The 18,006-nt window shown below is 38.0% G+C and overlaps 2 protein-coding genes across 2 annotated transcripts; one reads left to right on the top strand and one right to left on the bottom strand.

Annotated features, from left to right (window-relative positions):
• The first annotated feature begins 1,383 nt into the window (after nt 1-1,383).
• Nucleotides 1,384-7,600, top strand: pkd2l1 (polycystic kidney disease 2-like 1). The gene is made up of 14 exons (XM_006798991.3): nt 1,384-1,657; nt 1,848-1,961; nt 2,758-2,885; nt 4,379-4,632; nt 4,721-4,945; nt 5,031-5,259; nt 5,337-5,507; nt 5,601-5,782; nt 5,879-5,999; nt 6,084-6,179; nt 6,261-6,382; nt 6,463-6,580; nt 6,704-6,837; nt 6,936-7,600. Exons 1-14 carry the CDS (start codon nt 1,384-1,386, stop codon nt 7,060-7,062), a joined length of 2,295 nt encoding a protein of 764 aa, XP_006799054.2. The 3' UTR covers nt 7,063-7,600.
• A 1,044-nt stretch (nt 7,601-8,644) lies between these two features.
• tial1 (TIA1 cytotoxic granule-associated RNA binding protein-like 1) lies at nt 8,645-17,681 on the bottom strand. Its single transcript, XM_006798992.3, has 12 exons — nt 17,486-17,681; nt 16,996-17,092; nt 16,707-16,805; nt 16,505-16,559; nt 16,288-16,375; nt 14,731-14,806; nt 14,370-14,478; nt 13,109-13,204; nt 12,896-12,980; nt 12,311-12,434; nt 11,798-11,976; nt 8,645-11,636 (listed from the first exon to the last, which is right to left on the bottom strand). The coding sequence occupies exons 1-12, from the start codon at nt 17,512-17,514 to the stop codon at nt 11,513-11,515; spliced, it is 1,161 nt and encodes a 386-aa protein (XP_006799055.2). The 5' UTR covers nt 17,515-17,681; the 3' UTR covers nt 8,645-11,512.
• Between the last annotated feature and the right edge of the window lie 325 nt (nt 17,682-18,006).

Consider the following 18,006-nt stretch of genomic DNA (forward strand, 5'->3'; position numbering starts at 1 on the left):
GAGAATATACTTGACATGCAATTAATCGATAGTGACAACAATGTGCTCAGCATGGAAGTAATTGAGAGGGTGAAGCAAACTGTCTTTCAACTGCTGAATTATTCAGCCTTATTCAGCTCATGGCTGCTGGTTTTTCTTTAATAGGACATTTCCAGCAAATTAACACGCAGGACTGTGTAGAGATTCCTACAAAAGAATGAAGTTTATCATTTACCAAAGTCCTTTATGTCATTTCGAAGGATGCGAGTGATGGGGAAGCTACTCTTATTTTGTCACCTCCGCCAAGGACATGTTTTTGGTAGCAAGTGCGTTGTTGTTTCTGTAAACGTGATAGCTCGAAATGTTTTGAATGAATTCTGATGAAGGTTTGTAGGGGTGTAGAGTGAGGTCGTGTTAACAGTCCATTAAAATTTAGCTTACACCCACCAAGGGCTTCAAAGTCAGCTTAATGATTTATTGGTCAAAAATGGACAAAAAGTCTTATAACTTATAAACTGGGATTCTTACAAGTATGGTGTGTACTGTCAACATGTAGAATTTACTGTATAAAGAGTTCAGATTTGACCTCTGACCTCTTGTTCAAGGTCAACAAAGTCATAACAATGCTAGAGATAGTTGTTGATAGAGATAGATGTTTCTTATTGCCATTGTTGGCATTGTGCTATATAACCCAACATTAGACCTCTGACCTCTTCTTCAGGGTCAAATACAGTTTCACATAATATCTACTGCCTTTGTTTGTATTGGCAACATTTATGATACCAGTATATATGTATTCTAAATATCACATTAAAGTTTGCATTGAACTATCATCTCACATTTGACCTCTGACCTCACTTTTCCATTTCATATCTGCCTTTAGAGAGAGAATGAGCTGCCTAGTTAATTTTGAAATACACTGTGGTATAATATTATATAATGATCTTGACTTATTCACAATCAATCCATTAACTACTCCTACATAATGTTTACATAATCAAACTAAACATCCGTCCACCACCCCAAAGTAAGGAGTGCCCAGAGAGTGAGCTACCTTGGTGGAGGTTTGCGCTCTCTGAGTGCTTCTTTTTTTCTAATTTAATAAAATGGAAAACCAAACAATGTTAGTTATTGTTCTGCATTATATTTAAGTATCCAAACAACCAACATATAGAAACCAGTATGTCAATGCTGTGTTTTAGCAGAACACCTACTGTGCTGTTACGTCAATGTGTTTCAAAGGGTCTCAATTCAACACTACAACAGTAGACCAGCAGCTCCTCCCTCAACACAGCTGATGTCATCCACCTCTCCAGCAGGTGTTCAAAAGCTGCCGACACTTCTCTTTCCTCTTTAATCGAAACACCAGAAGTTCCACACAGAGAAACACACGCGTCTTGCACCATGAAGACCCTGAACAATCGGGCTGAGAGCCACCTGACTGGGCAAGTGGACTTTGAGTTGGACAAAGTAGGTAATGGGGGCTGGGTGAACCAGGGCTACTGTAGCTCCCCTCCACCCTTCCCCCGGGTCACCACTGTCTTCAACCCCAAACCCCACTTCGAGGGGAACATGAATAGCCTGTACAACCTGGATACCCCGGTAGTGCTCTCAGAGGACCCACCAACCAAAGACCAAAGTCTGAAGAAACGAAGAGGCTGCTGCTGCTTTATCAAAGGCAAGAACGCATTTGAATCTACCTCATGTTGACATTTCTTCTTCGAATCTCAGCTGTATGAGCAGTGTAACAAGTACGAGTAAAACCAGTCGAAGCCTGGTATACTTCTGCTTGACAGACCAGCCAAAAAACAAAAAAAGCTTGTGTCATGTAATTACATATTGATGATTTAAACTTCTATTTTCCGTAGCACTGTGGGGGACAACGCTGACCGAAAACACCTCCGACAACAGAGAGCAGTTTATCCGAACCACGCTGCGGGAGCTGCTGGTCTACATCTTTTTCCTGGTGGACATATGCCTCCGTGAGTACTCCACATCAACATTTCTGTTCATCACTGATCTCAAAAGTTTTGACTGAATGTTCAATATGCTTAATGAATGCTTAATGTTCAACACTCTGGTCAATAACTTTAATTCCTTCTTCCTGGCCACGCTTAATCTTATGATATGAAAAATGTTTTCCTACATTTACAAAAAGAAGTTATTCAGACACATTTTTACTTACCAAAAAATATCCTGTATTTAATTTGCATAATGTTGTCATTGAAATATGGGATACACATCCAAACACATCTAAAACAGTCTATTTTCAAACACTGTATTTGCATTACTGATCACTTTAAAGTGCTCAGTGTTTGACAGGCTGTTAGGGCACTTTGGACTGTTGATTTAACATTAAAAGTATCCCCGTTGCTTTAATGGCTTCTACAAAATAGCCTTCCCATTTTTCTTTCCCAAAAGCCATTGTCCAGCTAGGAGTGAAAGGGATGTGCCTTTTAGCGATAAGAGCTTTTAGCGTCATCCTTTGTCTGGGTTAGATTTACACTGTTTGACGAGACTATTTGCGTCAGGACAGCATGCTCCCTCTTCAAACAAATTACGGCCTCTCATCTGGATCTGTTTGATAGCTAAAGAGATGTAAAAACAAAGCAAAAAAAAAAAAAAAGCCAAACAACAAGTCTTCAATGCAGGTTTGCGTGTCAGCATTCGAGTCTTATCTCAGAAAACTGAATGGAGCAACATTCAGAGCTGAGCCTGACCAAAGCCAGATAGGAACCAATGACCAGGCATTAACGATGTGATTACGTTGTCTTTCAGTGACATATGGGATGACCAGCTCAAGCGCCTACTATTACACTAACGCCATGACGAACCTGTTTGTGAATACACCCAGTAGCAGTGGGGTTACGTTTCAGTCTATTGGCTCCATGGCTGACTTCTGGACTGTAAGTTTTCCTACACGTTCGTTTTTCCCATGGTAGTGATTTTTCTGCTACTAAATGTTTCTTTCTTTTCATCAACATTTTTTTCATTACCTTCAAAGCTGAGATGTTCTCAAAATTTTGAGGAACTATATGATTCATTTAACCGAACATGTATATCAGTGCCTGAACTCAAATGGAAACATCATAAAAACAATTATAAAAACGGATTATTCCTTAAGTACGATATGTTCTTCCCAGCATTACCACATCACTTAAAATGATCAAGCAGTGATGTTTGTGTTACTGGTTCTTTCATATCTTTTCCCACACGCTCAAGATTTTAGCAATACTGTTAATTGTTACTGATATGTTTATTAGTACATGCAGGAATATAAAAATATGTCCTTCCAACCCCATAAAGAAATGTGTAGTTGTTTTACTAGGCCTAAAAATAAGAAGCTTGGTTTCCAGTGATCCTGCCTGGTAAGTTTCAGACCTAGTTTCAGACTTAAACACATCAGCTCTCCTTACTTATAATTGGTAACAAATAAAAAAACTCAAAAAATTCAAATCTATGCAAAATTTGAGTCAGTCTTTTGAATTGTATTGTCACTTTGACTACAAGCTGCAGCAATATTGACAGATCATTCCAGGCCATGTTCACATAAATTGAAACAATAAGTGTGGGGCATCTTCTGCTATCAAATTGTGCCCTGGCCTGGAAATCCATAGGAGATCAGTTATCATTATGAAAACTGGGAAAAGCTTTTAATGTCAGTTGTTTAATTTACTGACACAGTGACACTGGTAGCTACATATCATGCTGCACCCTTGAGAAACATGCAAAATTTAAAAAAAAATGCATGAATTGTATCAAGGTTACCAAAGTGTCAGAGATCGTCTAGGAAAAGCCTATATGATAGCCTTCCCGAGTAAATGCACTCACAAGATTTTCAGAAAACGTAACCTCTATCATTGACCCTAACCTTGAAGTTAGGTTCAGTGATATTCAGTTCAATTTAATTTTATTTATATAGCGCCAAGTAACAACAACAGTCACCTCAAGGTACTTTATATTATAAGGTAAGGTCCCTATATCAATACAGAGAAAACCCCAACAATCAGACGTCAAGCACTTGTTGACTGTGGAAAGGAAAAAGTCTCTTTCAACAGGGAGACAGCTGTGGCACAACCAGGCTCAGGGAGGGAGACAGGAAAAAGATACACTGTGTAAATGAGCCAGAGATGAACTTAATTATCCAAACTTTTGTCTTGACTTTTTGTAGATGTTTTTTTTAGTTGATGGTATCAATTTGAAAATCCTACGTCGGCTCATTTTTGAGTTATTGGGTTTACAAAGTTGGGTGTCCACACCACCTGACGCTTGCCTACCAGTCTATTTCCCCCGTTGCCTGCAGGGTGACAGCAATACCCCAAACCTTTCAGGCTGAGGGGTAAAAATCACTAAGAACACAAAGAAAGGTACAAATCAAACTCTTTCTTTTTATGAAAAGTTTGCCCAGGGCCCACTGTTGAACGGACTCTACTGGACAACGTGGTACAATAACCAGCCCTTGGAAAGCGGAAACACGTCTTTCATCTACTACGAGAACATGCTGCTGGGTGTCCCCAGGATGAGGCAGATCAAGATCAAGAACAACTCCTGCACTGTCTACAGTGACTTCAAAAATGGGATCAAAGGCTGTTTCGCTGTTTACACTAACCAGAAGGAAGACGAGCAGAGCTTCGGCCTCATCAACGGCTCTGCGTAATTCACTCACTGCTTTGTTAATGACATACAAAGAAGTGCAGAAGCACAATTTAGTGTTCTAAGTATTTGTGTTTTTCCGCTGCAGCTGGACCTACCACACAGAGAAAGACATAAAGGGTTCCTCTTACTGGGGCTTGGTGGCCACCTACAGTGGAGCAGGATACTATCAAGACCTGAGTCGCACACAAGAGGAGAGCGCCAACATACTGACAGAGCTACAGAACAACCTTTGGCTGGACAGAGGAACCAGAGCAGTCTTCATCGACTTCTCCACTTACAACGCGAACATCAACTTGTTCTGCGTCATCACGTAAGGAGCATTGCTGCCCATTGCACTTTTACCCACCTGCTGATACCCATCCAGTGGTTGACCAAAGTGTCATATGCTTCTTCAGGTTGGTGGTTGAATTCCCAGCGACCGGTGGAGCCATCCCTTCCTACCAGATCCGAACAGTCAAACTGATTCGCTACATAACGACCTGGGACTACTTCATCCTAGGCTGCGAGTTGCTCTTCTGTGTATTCATCTTCTACTACATTGTGGAGGAGATTCTTGAGCTGAAAATACACAAGTTCTCCTATTTCAATAGCATCTGGAACATACTAGACATTGTTGTCATATTGGTAAGAAAAGATGGTTCAAACATGTCATTTTATCAGATTTTTCAGGGCCTTCTAAAAACTAACAACCTTCTTCACAGCTTGCCATTGTTGCCATCATATTCAATGTATTTCGGACCATCAAAGTGGACAGCTTGCTTGGGAATCTGCTGAAAAATCCTAACATCTATCCAGATTTTGAATTTCTGGCATTCTGGCAAACCCAGTATAACAACATGAATGCGGTTAACCTGTTTTTCGCATGGATCAAGGTAAAGAACTGACACCTTTCAGTCCAACATATTGCTTGTGCGATTTTGCTTTGGCGTCTCCAGAGAATGTGTGCTTTCTTCTCGTCCTTGTAGATTTTTAAGTACATCAGTTTCAGTAAGACCATGAATCAGCTGTCCTCCACGCTGGGCCGATGTGCCAAAGACATCTTCGGATTCGCCATCATGTTCTTCATCGTGTTCTTTGCTTATGCTCAACTCGGATATTTGCTCTTTGGAATGCAGGTTCAAACATTCAGCACCTTTGTAAAGTGCATGTAAGTCGTGTTGAAAACAATGGCAGGTTGAAGGGTTTTAATTGTAACGAGTATCAGTTGATTAGTAGTTCTTTACCATTTTTGTCCACCCCACAGCTTCACACAGTTCCGAATTATTCTTGGAGACTTTGATTTCGATGCCATCGACAGCGCTAACAGAGTCCTTGGGCCGATCTACTTTGTCACTTATGTGTTTTTTGTTTTCTTTGTTCTGCTGGTAAGTCATGCTTCTGCACGAGATAACTGATAATAAAAGCATCTGATCCGAGAAGTCACATTATCTTGTGTATTTTTCCCTCAGAACATGTTCCTGGCCATCATAAATGACACATATGCAGAGGTGAAGCAGGAGCTCTCTGAAAAAGATGAACTACAAATTACTGACATTTTTAAACAGGTAAAAGCAAATTCAAGGAAACTGACATAAAACTAGACATATTTATGGATGATGTTTTACCAGACTTTTCTTGTAAATCAGAGCTACATGAAGACATTTATGAAGCTGAAGCTTAAAAAAGAGAAAATATCAGATGTTCAGAAGGTTCTACACTCTGGATCTGGAGATCTTGAATTTCAGGACTTCAGAGAAACTCTTAAAGAGTAAGTGACAAAATATCTAAAAGGAACACTTGATTATTTTACTGTTAAACCTGAGCCTCACTTCTGTGATGATTTTGAAGGATGGGACATGGCGATCAAGAAATAAACGCGGCCTTCTCCAAGTTTGACCGCGACGGGAACAAAATTCTAGATAAAGACGAACAAAGGTGGATGAAAGCCGAGCTGGAGCAAAAGAGGGTTTGTGCACATTAAAAAATAAATATGACTATGTTCATATTTATAATTTTTTTTCTGATCATTTCTTATTTTGATTGCCCACTAACAAAATAAATGTTTCTTATGCTTTTGCGTTTTTGTCAGGAGGCTCTCAGTGCCGAAATCAACAATCTCGGAATGAACTATCAGATGGAATTACACGAGAAGCCTCCTGTCAAATCCAACGAGCACAAGAGTAATTCCAGTCAAACCTTTGTGGAGCGGGAACATTTCTTGAGGTGGGACAAATTTTAAACTTAACCTGGGAATGCACTTATCTCATTCTCCTAACCAGAGTAATACATTTAACTGAATTACCTTTCTATTGCCACGAAAGTCTGGCCAAACAGGTTCTTCACCTTGAAAGCTCCGTGGCAGGCATTGCGTCCCAGACTGAGCTGATTATGGAGAAACTGGGATTACAAGGGAAAGCTAATGACGCTGCAACAGCAAAGAAACCGTGACCAGTAACGATGTGAGCAAACATCACCTATAAACAGCAAGATTACATGTTAGAAATCTTAAACAGCTTCAGAAGAGTACATTCAAGCTACCGAGTGTGTTGTAGTATCTAGAAAATGAGAGTAGACTTTCTTGGTTGCAGTCTTACAAACACACAACGATTAATTTTAAATTGCCCTTATCCAGAAGGATGAAACTGTCTCAGATAGTCATGACTTTGGTCAGTGAAGACAGCACAACAGACGCCAGAGATGTCATCCCAAAGGCAAGCAGTGCACAGCTCCACCAGCAAGTGATGTATGTAATTAACCTCTGAGGAAAACAACTGGATAAAAACTTCCTAATATACATGTTAAATAAAGTACTGACAATACGACATTTCAATATTGAAAGAACAGAAATCATGCAGATATGTAAATTGTATAAATAATATTTTGTCTACTAGCTGACTGCACAGTTTAAATATATATATATAAAATGTTATGTTATGTTACGCATTAGTGTTGTGTATGTAATACAATATACTTAAATAGAGAAGTTGTGTAATATAATCCAATTCTGGGCAATACATATATCAACTAAATTCCAAGTGAATACTTTGCTTTAATCTATTGATGACAGTTCACATTCGCTTACATTTGCTCAATATCTGTTGGCCAATTTTATAGTTTATACGGGTTAGCGAAATGGCTCAATTTTTCAACACCATGCCAAGGTGTAATAATCATACTCATCACATTGGGATGCACTCACTATGAAATGATACCAGTGTTTGAAATCTTGCAACAATTATTTTCTCAATTTTTGTTTCAGTAAATCTTTCAGCTCTCACACCATCTTTAAAGGAAGATCAATTTAAACATACAAAATGAATAAAGCTTAATACACAGTGTTTAACAAATTTATTAGACCACCACCAAATGTAAGCTTTATACCACAGCTGTCTTAAAATACCAGGGCAGGTAATAACAAAACTATGTTTACGTTTTTGTGATGGTTAACTCACCAAAATAATATTAAAATATAATTATTGTTGTCTGTGAATTTTCCATGAATGTACCATTTTACAAGAAAAGTAGTAAAACACATTGTTTTTGCTTAAGTTGCAAAATTAGTTAATTTAGTGGTTCGATGTTATGTTTGATTTTTTTCTGATTAGTCCAGTTTGTTGGTTCCAATTTGGGTATAAAAATGTGAATTCAATGATTTTTGGTTCTAAACAAGTTTTGATAGATTTGTATTTTCTTGTTTTACAAGAGGTTTAATACATGTGTTAAGTATTATAAAAACTATAACATAACACATAACTGAGACATCAAACAAACAATAGCTAATGTCATCATTATCTGCTGATAGGACACTAGCAGTCAAAAGTGAATGCTGGCAGATACCAAAAATAAGTCTATTATCCAAGTACAGTAAACAATAAAAAGGGCAGAAAGATTTTGAGCAAATGTGTGAAACGTGTTGTCTTCTATATTAATCTAAAGTTTAATAATTGTCATTTATTGTGTCTGGTAGGCAGTGAATATATGGTTTCCTGCAGCAGCATTTATTAGTCCTCAATAAATGTACCGAACACTCAAAGGTTCAAAGCTTTCTTTATTTGACGTGACTTTGTTGAGTTTTTCCATTAAATGTGAAATCGATTCAATCCTTTATTATTATATAAACATCACATCTGTTGTTCAATTTATGTGTATAATGGTCAAAAAAAGCAAATCGTCATTACATTCAATAGTTTAAGCAACAAATATATTACATGTCATTAGCGTGCAGTTCAAGTTGATACATCACCTGCTTCCTGCTACATCCTGAAAATGGCACAAAACTTAAAATGAGGAAAAATCAAAAGGAAGATAATTTAGATTTAAAATGGAGCATCTTTAAATAACAAATTCAGAATTTACCAACAAATCAATTAAGGCTCATTCACAAACTATATTGCTTAAATTTAATGATGGAGATTAACTTTGTAACATTCTACCTACAGTATGTACATCAGTTTAAGTTTTGTGATCAAGGTTTGTATTTACACTCTAGACAAACAAGACCCTGTTTAATTCAATGAAAACCCCAGCGCAAATGAAAACAAACAAAATCTGTATCAGGTTTGTTGGCTAGCACTACAGAATGAGCAGGTAGCAAACAGGGAGTGCGATATTCTGTACAAATGGCACAAACACAAATAAAATCCAAAATTGCAGGATGTTTGTGAGAAATCCTTCTGTCGTAATTTCTCAGCGGGTTTTATGATCTACCCGAGACGTGTCAATATTCTTTAAACCGAAACTCAGAATGTGTAAGGGGAAGTTTCTGCCACATTAACAAAACAGTGATACGTGCACTTAGGAGACCCTCCGCTTTCAGAATAAAAGTAAAATAATTCTTTGTGATCCTAAAACATTTGAGCTTTTCTTTATGCTAATGGGTAACTAAACCATAATATTTGAATTATGCAATAAAACTAGGGCTGGTTATAGTACAAAATTCACTCTACAACTCTATGCAGACAATTCAAAGCCACTGGAAAGAAGTGGTTTTAAATGATGGCATTAACACAGAGGAAGAATCGGACAAAAACGTTTAAGAGTCAGCATTCCTCTAGGAAACCAGCCCCAGAATCAGCACAGCAGGGTTTGTTACCTTTACAAAGTTTGGGGGGTTAAGCAGTTTTTACAATACTTTCTATATACAGAGATTGGGTGCTGCAGCCGTTCCTTTGAGACATTATGAATTAGTCCATCTTGGCTGCAGTACAGAGTAAACTAAAATTCACTGAAGTCTGGGAATCGGATTTAAAAAACAAAAACGACAACAACAAAAAACATGAAAATTCTAATAATTTTTTGCTTTTAGACCTGTGTAGGTGAAATCTTCTTGGTACACAATCCCATTTCCCACCCGAATCGCCTTTAAAGCCACAGTTGTTGTACAAAGAGTTTCTTCACATATAATGGAAAGGTAAACTACCATTCCAGGGCCTCTATTCACAAAGCATTTTTGACTTAAAACATTAAAACAGGACTAAAAGTCTGGATATTTTATTCCCTGAAGGTCCAGACCAATGTTGAGTGGGTCATTCTTGCGGCTCAGTGCAGTGTAGCACAAATCCATGGAGGATTTACCTGCTCGATCTATCATGAACTCGCGTGAAGGCTTGTTTTACGCCCCAAAATGACAAGCACGACCAGAAAATAAACTTTCAACCTAAAAAAAAAAAAAATATTGCCATAGTTTGGTTTTTAAATATTAATGTTGGTATGTTTGAGGTTTTCACGGTTTTTAATCCTCATGAGCTGTTGGATTAAAATAATAATAATAATAATAGTGGCATTTAAAAAGTGTGTGCTATGTTACACGTACATTTTCTCTAAGGCCCTTTTGTTTTGTAAAATATGAAAGAATTTGTACTAAATTGATGTTTTAACCTCCTAAGACCTGAACTCTTCCACAGCATGCATTTTTAATTTCTCTTTGATATTTGGCCATATTGGGGCCCGATGAATGTAAAAACAAAGAACTACCAGATTTTTTTTTAACCTTATTTTTGTTTTTAAGAAAAATAAGAGCCAAATATGAGGATATTTAAAATTTTGATAGAACAGTAGCAGTATAATGTCCTCGTAAGTGGATATCAGGCGCTTGTAGAGCAAAATTCAGTATTTTGGTCTAAATAACCCAAAATGTGATGTCCACATATGTGGACGCCAGGTCCTAGGAGGTTAATGGGTTGGCCCACTGGCCAACCTGTTAAATGTGTGATGAAAGGAAAGGCATTGTAAGTTCTGTCTCTGTGCCAAGATCTCTACCCTGTAGGCATGAATCCTCGATGTTTCACATGGTCTAGCACACATAAGGACAGCGTGTCCTTAAACACGTACTCAGACAAAAACAGTTGGTTTGGCTTTACTTGAGAAGCCCAAGAGCACTTTTTTCCCCTCTTTTAAAACAGAATTAGGAATAATAATGGAACAAACTTTCTTTTATTTTTTAAATGTTTTGAGTTTAATTGACTATGATTAAAATCATACACTCTACACCAAAAGCGAATACACACCTGTACAATATTACCTAGATTTCAAAAGATTCAAAACTGTATCACTAACAGCATTATTGCGTGAACTGAAAGGGTATTTCCTCTGATGAACACATTTATTATAAAGGAAATATATACCATTTATTTTTAACTTTGCATGAGAGCAAATACCATACTGCTGTACTCAGAAGTAACACAATTACTGTTGGACAGTACAGCTCTGATCACCTGACCTTTATGTAATATTGCACAGGGGTGTGCTCCCTTCTGTTGTATACTGTAATTGTGTAGGAGCAACTATTAGCTAGAAAGGCTTTGTGAATATGGCCCCGCCCTTCTTTTTTTTACCACAGCAGCTGTCCAAATGTAAGAGTGCTGTGTCGCCTTGGTATTACATTGAGGTTAGGGCCTTCTTACTGCGTTTGGTAGCCAGCCATGCCGAAGTTGGCCAGGCTGGACATGACTGTACCAGGCGGGGCTGCGGCCTGGGCTGATGGAGATCCAAAGCCTCCCATCCAGGCTGTTGACTGGGACTGCCTGAAATGATATCAGTTACCCAGTTAGTGCAAATATGGACAAAAATATCAAGTGTGCTGTAAAACAAATCAAAGAGACAGTTCTTCTCTTTACTTAAAATATAATAAGTGGTGTTTAAGTGAAACAGTGTAGTTATACAAAATATCAAAAGTCAAACTCACTCTACTCCAAAACCTTGCTGGTTCCATGTCTGGCCATACATGTTGTAAGAGGGCATTTGCCACCCATTGGTCACATACTGCCCATACTGCTGCTGCTGCTGCTGCTGCTGCTGCTGCTGCTGCTGCTGCTGCGGATTCCCGTAGACCTGGTTCCACTGTCCCCACTGACTGTAATCAACCTGAAGGACACCAGATGACAGTAAATATACAATCGCTTACCTGTTTATTTAACAGCAAAAATAACACTACAACAAAAATACGACACTAGAAACTTTTTGATGAGTAAATTTCCTTTTCCTTTTTTTGTGTCATTTTTTCTATATTCTGGCTTAAAAGCAAGATTATTTCAAGAGTGGCCAAAGTCACGAGTTTCAGGGTGTTTTTGTGGTTTGGAAGTTAAGACATCAATAAACTACATTCTGATTCTAGTGTGACTAGTGTGTAGTCATTCCTACCAATTTTGACATATAAAACGCACATTTTAACACCACTTATGTCACACGTTCTCTCTACCTGCTGTGGACTTTTTGCCATGTCGGGTGATTCTTTGCCCCAGAAGCACTTCACTACGTGTCCTTCAATGACTGTGCCATTTACTGAAACAATGGCATGGGCAGCACTGTCATGGGAGGAAAACCTTCAAAGCAAAAGAGTAGATTGAAAGTCAGATTTTCTACCAGACAAATCACAGGGAGAGTTAACTTTCATACTGCTGAGACCATATTTGATATCATATTACAAAAAGAACCAAGTTTCCTGCTAAGCTTGGATGGAGTTTAAAATTAAAATAAATAATTTAAGCCCTATACTTAACATTAAGACAGGGACATGTTTACCAGCATGTTAAATAACTTCCTTTAATAACACCACATGAACATAACGAAACTAAAAAACTTTAGAAATGCTTTGGAAAACTGCATAGGGACAACAACGTGGAGATATTTTTCTCTCTTATCCAGAGTTCTACAAGCAGGAACGCTGAATAAACATAACAGCAAGTATCGCTGACACTGAATAAGGTATAAATGGTCTCTGACTCATGCAGTGTGCTTGTATTGACACCTAGAGGCCAAATGCTGCAACAGAATCAAGTATTACCTGATGAAAGAATATCCTTTCTCCGGGAAAACCCGGACTTCCATTATCTGACCGAATGGTGAGAAGGTCTGTCGCATTAGATGTTCTGGATAAGATAAACAAGAGTTCAAAAAAAGGGTTCACAAGGTTAGTTCATTTGAGGCAACTTAAAAAGTTATTATTACAGTGTGACTAGAGGGTGCAACAATGGCATCTATAGAATGTGACACTTGCCTGATAGCCCTGATTGGATCCCTCCACAGTACACAGTGCAGTTCTGTGGACTGGATTGATTCACTACGTCATCAAACCTCAGCTGCTTTGAACCATCTGAAATAAAAACAGATTATTTTTAAATAGATGATTATAATTTACACATTTAGTTCACGCTGATAATAAAATCCAAATCAAATCTGCAATTTATGCCCATAAAAGCGCTGCTGTTTTTTTTTTTTAAATCAAACTACACCCAAATGTGACTCATGAAAAGGTGAAAGTGAAGATAAAAGTGAAGGAAATTAAGAGAATTTATTCTTCTATATTTAAATACAATATCAAAATGCGTTGATAACAGACTCTTTGGCTGCTTTATTAGGTACACCTGTTCAACTGCTTGATAATGCAAATATCTAATCAGTCAATCACATGGTAGCTACTCAATGCATTTGAGTAAACCAAGCATCAGAATGGGGAATAAAATATATTTATGTGACTTTGAACATGGCATTTTGTTTGTCCCAGACAAGCTGGTCTGAGTTTCCATCTACTGGAATTTTCCCAAAGCCATCTCAAGTGTTTACAGAGATAAGTCTAAAAAAAAAAAACCCTGAAATATCCAATGAGTGTCATTTGTCTGAGCAAAAATGCAACAGTAACTCATTTAACTACTCATTGTAATCAAGGTTTGCAGAAGAGCGTCTGTGAACGCACCACCTTCAACTAGATGGGATACAGCAGCATTGGATGACATTCCTGTCAGCTACAATTCACACAGCTACACCAAAAACCAGAAAACAGAAGATTGGACTGTTTCCCGATCTGATTAATCTCAATATCTGCAGCAGCATTCAGACGGTAGGGTCAGAATTTGGTGTGAAAAACATGAATGCATGGATCTACGCGAGAGGATTAGGGCCAAAAAGAAGTGGGCATGTCTTTTTTTTCTTCATTTTTAAGAATTCTGACTTTTTCTCAGAATTCTGGAAAAGAAGGCAGAAAAAAGACGTGCCCACTTCTTTCTTTTTTTTTTTTTCTCCAGTGGCCCTAATCCTCTTCCGTATGGATCCCTCCTGAATTAGAACAACAAAGCTTATCATATCTTATGTGGTAGAACGGGAGATTCACATCATGGATTCAAGCTAACAAAGCAGCAACTGATGCTCGGGCAGAGGGGAAAAGGGGGTCCAAGCCAATACTAGCAAGGTATACCTATTGAAGTGGCCAGTTAGTTTGTAATCATAGCACCTGCCGAAACTGGATATGTGACAATACTCACTGTCCTGAGTGCTCTTAGGAGCTGGAGGTTTACGCGTAGCCCAGTTAGTCCTGATTTGGCGCCCTCCGAGCCACTGTCCCGACATGTTAATAATGGCATTCTCTGCATCCTGCAAACCCAAGCCAAACGATTACTCATGGATTTGATAGATTTATAAAACTCATTTGTGGCCATGCATGACTCTTTTTAATTTTAAAATAGTAACTGAAACTGGTGATTAAAATAGGAAACTAGTAATGCTAGATGCTTGTAGTTGGGATAAGACTAACTATTAATAATTGAGTTTTGAATGTATTCAAGTAGGATAAGAAACAGAAAATAGAAATAACCTTCAGTCTGTGTTCTCGCACTGGAGCCTTACCAGTTTGTTGTAGAAGGACACAAATCCATACCCCTTTGATTTGCCTGTCGTCATGTCCTTCACAACTCGGGCATCCCTGGAAGGAGAAATGAGAACAACTTCAGTGCACTTTGAAGTTTAAATCTTCTACACTAAAACAAAAAAAGGAACCACGCAAAACACAATGAACTGTGAATCCTCTACTCTGCCCTACATTAAGCTAAATTAGCTATCATGACCTTGTACTGACTCGTAATATAACTTCAAAGCAACACTTGCAAAACAAGTACAAATACATGCAGCCTACAGTACTGTCTTTAAATCATTTCTGATGTATTAATGGATCTTTACCACTAGAGCACCACTGTTTGCTCAGTCCTCACAACAGTAGGCTACAGATTTAAAAATCACAGAGCAAATGGCTATGGATTACCATGCATTCTTATAAGCTGCTGTTCGTACTCTTACTACAGACAGAGATAAATAGAAATGATCAAAAAGAGAAAAAAGGAATTAAACGGCATACATGGCCTGTTAACAGATTTCTTTATTTTTCCTGGTCAATTCTTTACCACCAATATGGAGTATGGAGTTTGGGGAGCTGCAAATTTTGAGAAATTGACATTTTCAGAATTTTTGGAAGAGGATCATGGCACTACAAACAACACTATGCAAATTAAAAATAAGACAAAAAACACAGATTTAGAGGAAGACATTTTGTACTGGAATTTGTTAATCTAAGCTAGGTCATGTTAATACATGGCATCTACAAATAAAGACATATGGAAAGAATGGAATAAATAGAGAAAAAAACTACATCTGAGTCTCCAGAGTGAACAGTTCCTTGCTGTTAGCCTTCAAGCTCCTGTCCAATCCTATGAGCATTTCTGTAAAATAACCAAAGTGCTATTACTTCACTGAGACTCAAAACTAAAAGCTGTTCAGGTATATATACACAGCTTACATTTTGCTAACATACTGTACAGTTTACTTACCACACCCTACATATGCATAAAAAACTGACAGTTCAGTCATAAAAATAAAGACATAATAGACCGACCACACTGTCAATGCAAGAGTGTCGCCACTCTATATCTAAAAACAACAACGACTTGATTTTAAAGGTATAAGTTTCTCCATGTTTAAGTATGTTTACATGCATCGATGTGGGGCCTTTTCTACTCAATGTAAGCAATACTCTTTGTGACAATAAAGGGCTATTCTATGCTATTCTATTCTATTCTAGTGTTAATCCTTTCCTGTTACACATTCATTATGTTGTCTGGTTCGTTTTTCTCTCCAAAAGATGTGCACAAAGCGCAAATTTGCAGTCCTTGACAATCAAATATATAATTGTCTTTCATCCAAAAAGATTGCGTCAGAAATGCAGGCCTCATTGTGCAATGCAACTTTCTGTTTCACCTTTACAACCTATAAAACCTGTTTCTCAACCGACTGGGAGGAAGAAAAAAAAATATCAGTGGTTGCACTGAAACATATTGTATTACACATAAGACAAGTAGAAAAAAAATACACACACAAACACTCTCACACTCACACACACACGTAAAAACTTACGATATTTTCCCAAATGGTGCAAACGCAACCCTGACATCCTCAGTAGTAATCTCTGGATTCAAATCACCCACAAAAACATGGAAGTGATCTAGTACAAAAGAAAACACGGACATAGTGAACAAACTATTTGCCAATCCCCAGTAGACTCTGATTCTAGCAGAGTGTACGTGTGTTTGTGTGCGTGGTGGTGTAGGGGAATCAATAGGTGATCACTCACTGGATGTGTCTTTCTTCTGGCTACTTGGAGTAGTGGCCCAGTTTACTTTAACCTCCTGAAAACAGAATTCACAGATAGCACTTAAAACTGTGAAGAAGAATCAGGAAAACAATGTTGTATGATATTCAAGGATGAGAAGCATTAACACAACAAATAAACTTAATAACTTTGCATTTAATCTTTTAGAGCAGCTATGTCCTACCTTTCCTAATATCTTCCTCCCATTCATGGCTGCAAGGGCTGCAGCAGCATCTCTGTGTTCAAAGAACTCCACAAAGCAATAGGGATCATTGCTCGTGTGCTGTAAGGATAGGATCAGACACAACAGATTAACAGTGTGGCTCAACTAAAACTACAACTCAGTGAAAATGTTTTTATTGTCTTCAGGTTTCTCAACAATGAAGGCTATATTTGCAATTAACTTGTGAGTTAACATTAAGACACGACAACAACGTAGAAAACAAGATAACCCAGTAACCTTCGCTGCTTACCTCTGTGATCATTTTACAGCTTTTGCACGGTCCTATCTGGGTGAAGAGTTGCAGGATCAGAATTTCTGTTACATCCCTGGAGAGGTTTCCCACATACCTAGAGGAGAAAAAATAAAAAGAAGTCCACTTACTCCTGGAAACAAGCTACAGCTATATTTACTTCGAAAAAGTGAACCACGGGTATTTCGTTTCTGGTATTACAGTATCATTGGGGATCATGAGTTTTTGAAGTGAAGTTCCTTACAGTAGTCTGTTTTTAACGATGTTAGTAACATCTAACAGACAGTTGTTAACACTTATATATAACTCACATATACTTATTAATTAACTCGTATGTCAATTAACCTGACTGTAGTGGATCATAAACGCTAAATGTTTATGTCGTCCAGTTGTTTGAGAAAACAACGGGTAGCTAATTTAGCCACCGAATACCGACGATAGCGAAACTAATGACACGCAACGTTACTGCTGGACACGAAAAACTACTTACAGGGTTCTGGGGTGGGTTTCGTCGTCCATAGTCGATGCTGAGAGTAACCAGGGAAGAAAACGCCACTTACTAGCTAGTTCTAGCTGGTATTAACTGGCAATTAGAAACCACAACTAGCTAACTAGCTTAGAAGCTAGCTAACCGGGCGCCAGGGCATACGTCACACTGTGAGAGTCCAGAGTACGTACGTGCGTGTGCAGGAAGAGACCCGTCACATACGGTTGAAGTAATAAAAGAAGTAATTTTTTTGCGTTCTTAATTGTAAAAAAATGAAAATTTCTTAAAGACCGTTACTTCTGAATGATACCATTTTTTTAAATTAACTGTAAAAAGCCAAAAGAGCAAACCTAATGTGTACTTATTTTATTCATTTTGGCAAAGGAAGCTGCATACGAAACTCTTATTTTGAAGTGCAAAGCAAAGGTACGCTTGTTTTCAATGCCGAGATTTGACGGCTCAAGGCAGTGGCGCGAACCACCAGGACCTTTCTCGAATCTGAGCTCAGATGTCACTGTGAAGAA

Source organism: Neolamprologus brichardi, chromosome 13, assembly GCF_056152115.1.
Source record: "Neolamprologus brichardi isolate AB-2024 chromosome 13, ASM5615211v1, whole genome shotgun sequence".
Classification (NCBI taxonomy): domain Eukaryota; kingdom Metazoa; phylum Chordata; class Actinopteri; order Cichliformes; family Cichlidae; genus Neolamprologus; species Neolamprologus brichardi.

Coding starts and splice junctions, on each gene's coding strand:
- pkd2l1 (XM_006798991.3), top strand. CDS start 1,384: ATGAAGACCCTGAACAATCGGGCTGAGAGCCACCTGACTGGGCAAGTG. Junction 5,260..5,336: donor TAGACATTGTTGTCATATTG/GTAAGAAAAGAT, acceptor CCTTCTTCACAG/CTTGCCATTGTTGCCATCAT. Junction 6,000..6,083: donor TTGTTTTCTTTGTTCTGCTG/GTAAGTCATGCT, acceptor TTTTTCCCTCAG/AACATGTTCCTGGCCATCAT.
- tial1 (XM_006798992.3), bottom strand. CDS start 17,514: ATGGACGACGAAACCCACCCCAGAACCCT. Junction 16,560..16,706: donor GGAGGAAGATATTAGGAAAG/GTAGGACATAGC, acceptor TTCTGTTTTCAG/GAGGTTAAAGTAAACTGGGC. Junction 14,807..16,287: donor GCACCATTTGGGAAAATATC/GTAAGTTTTTAC, acceptor TTCTCCTTCCAG/GGATGCCCGAGTTGTGAAGG.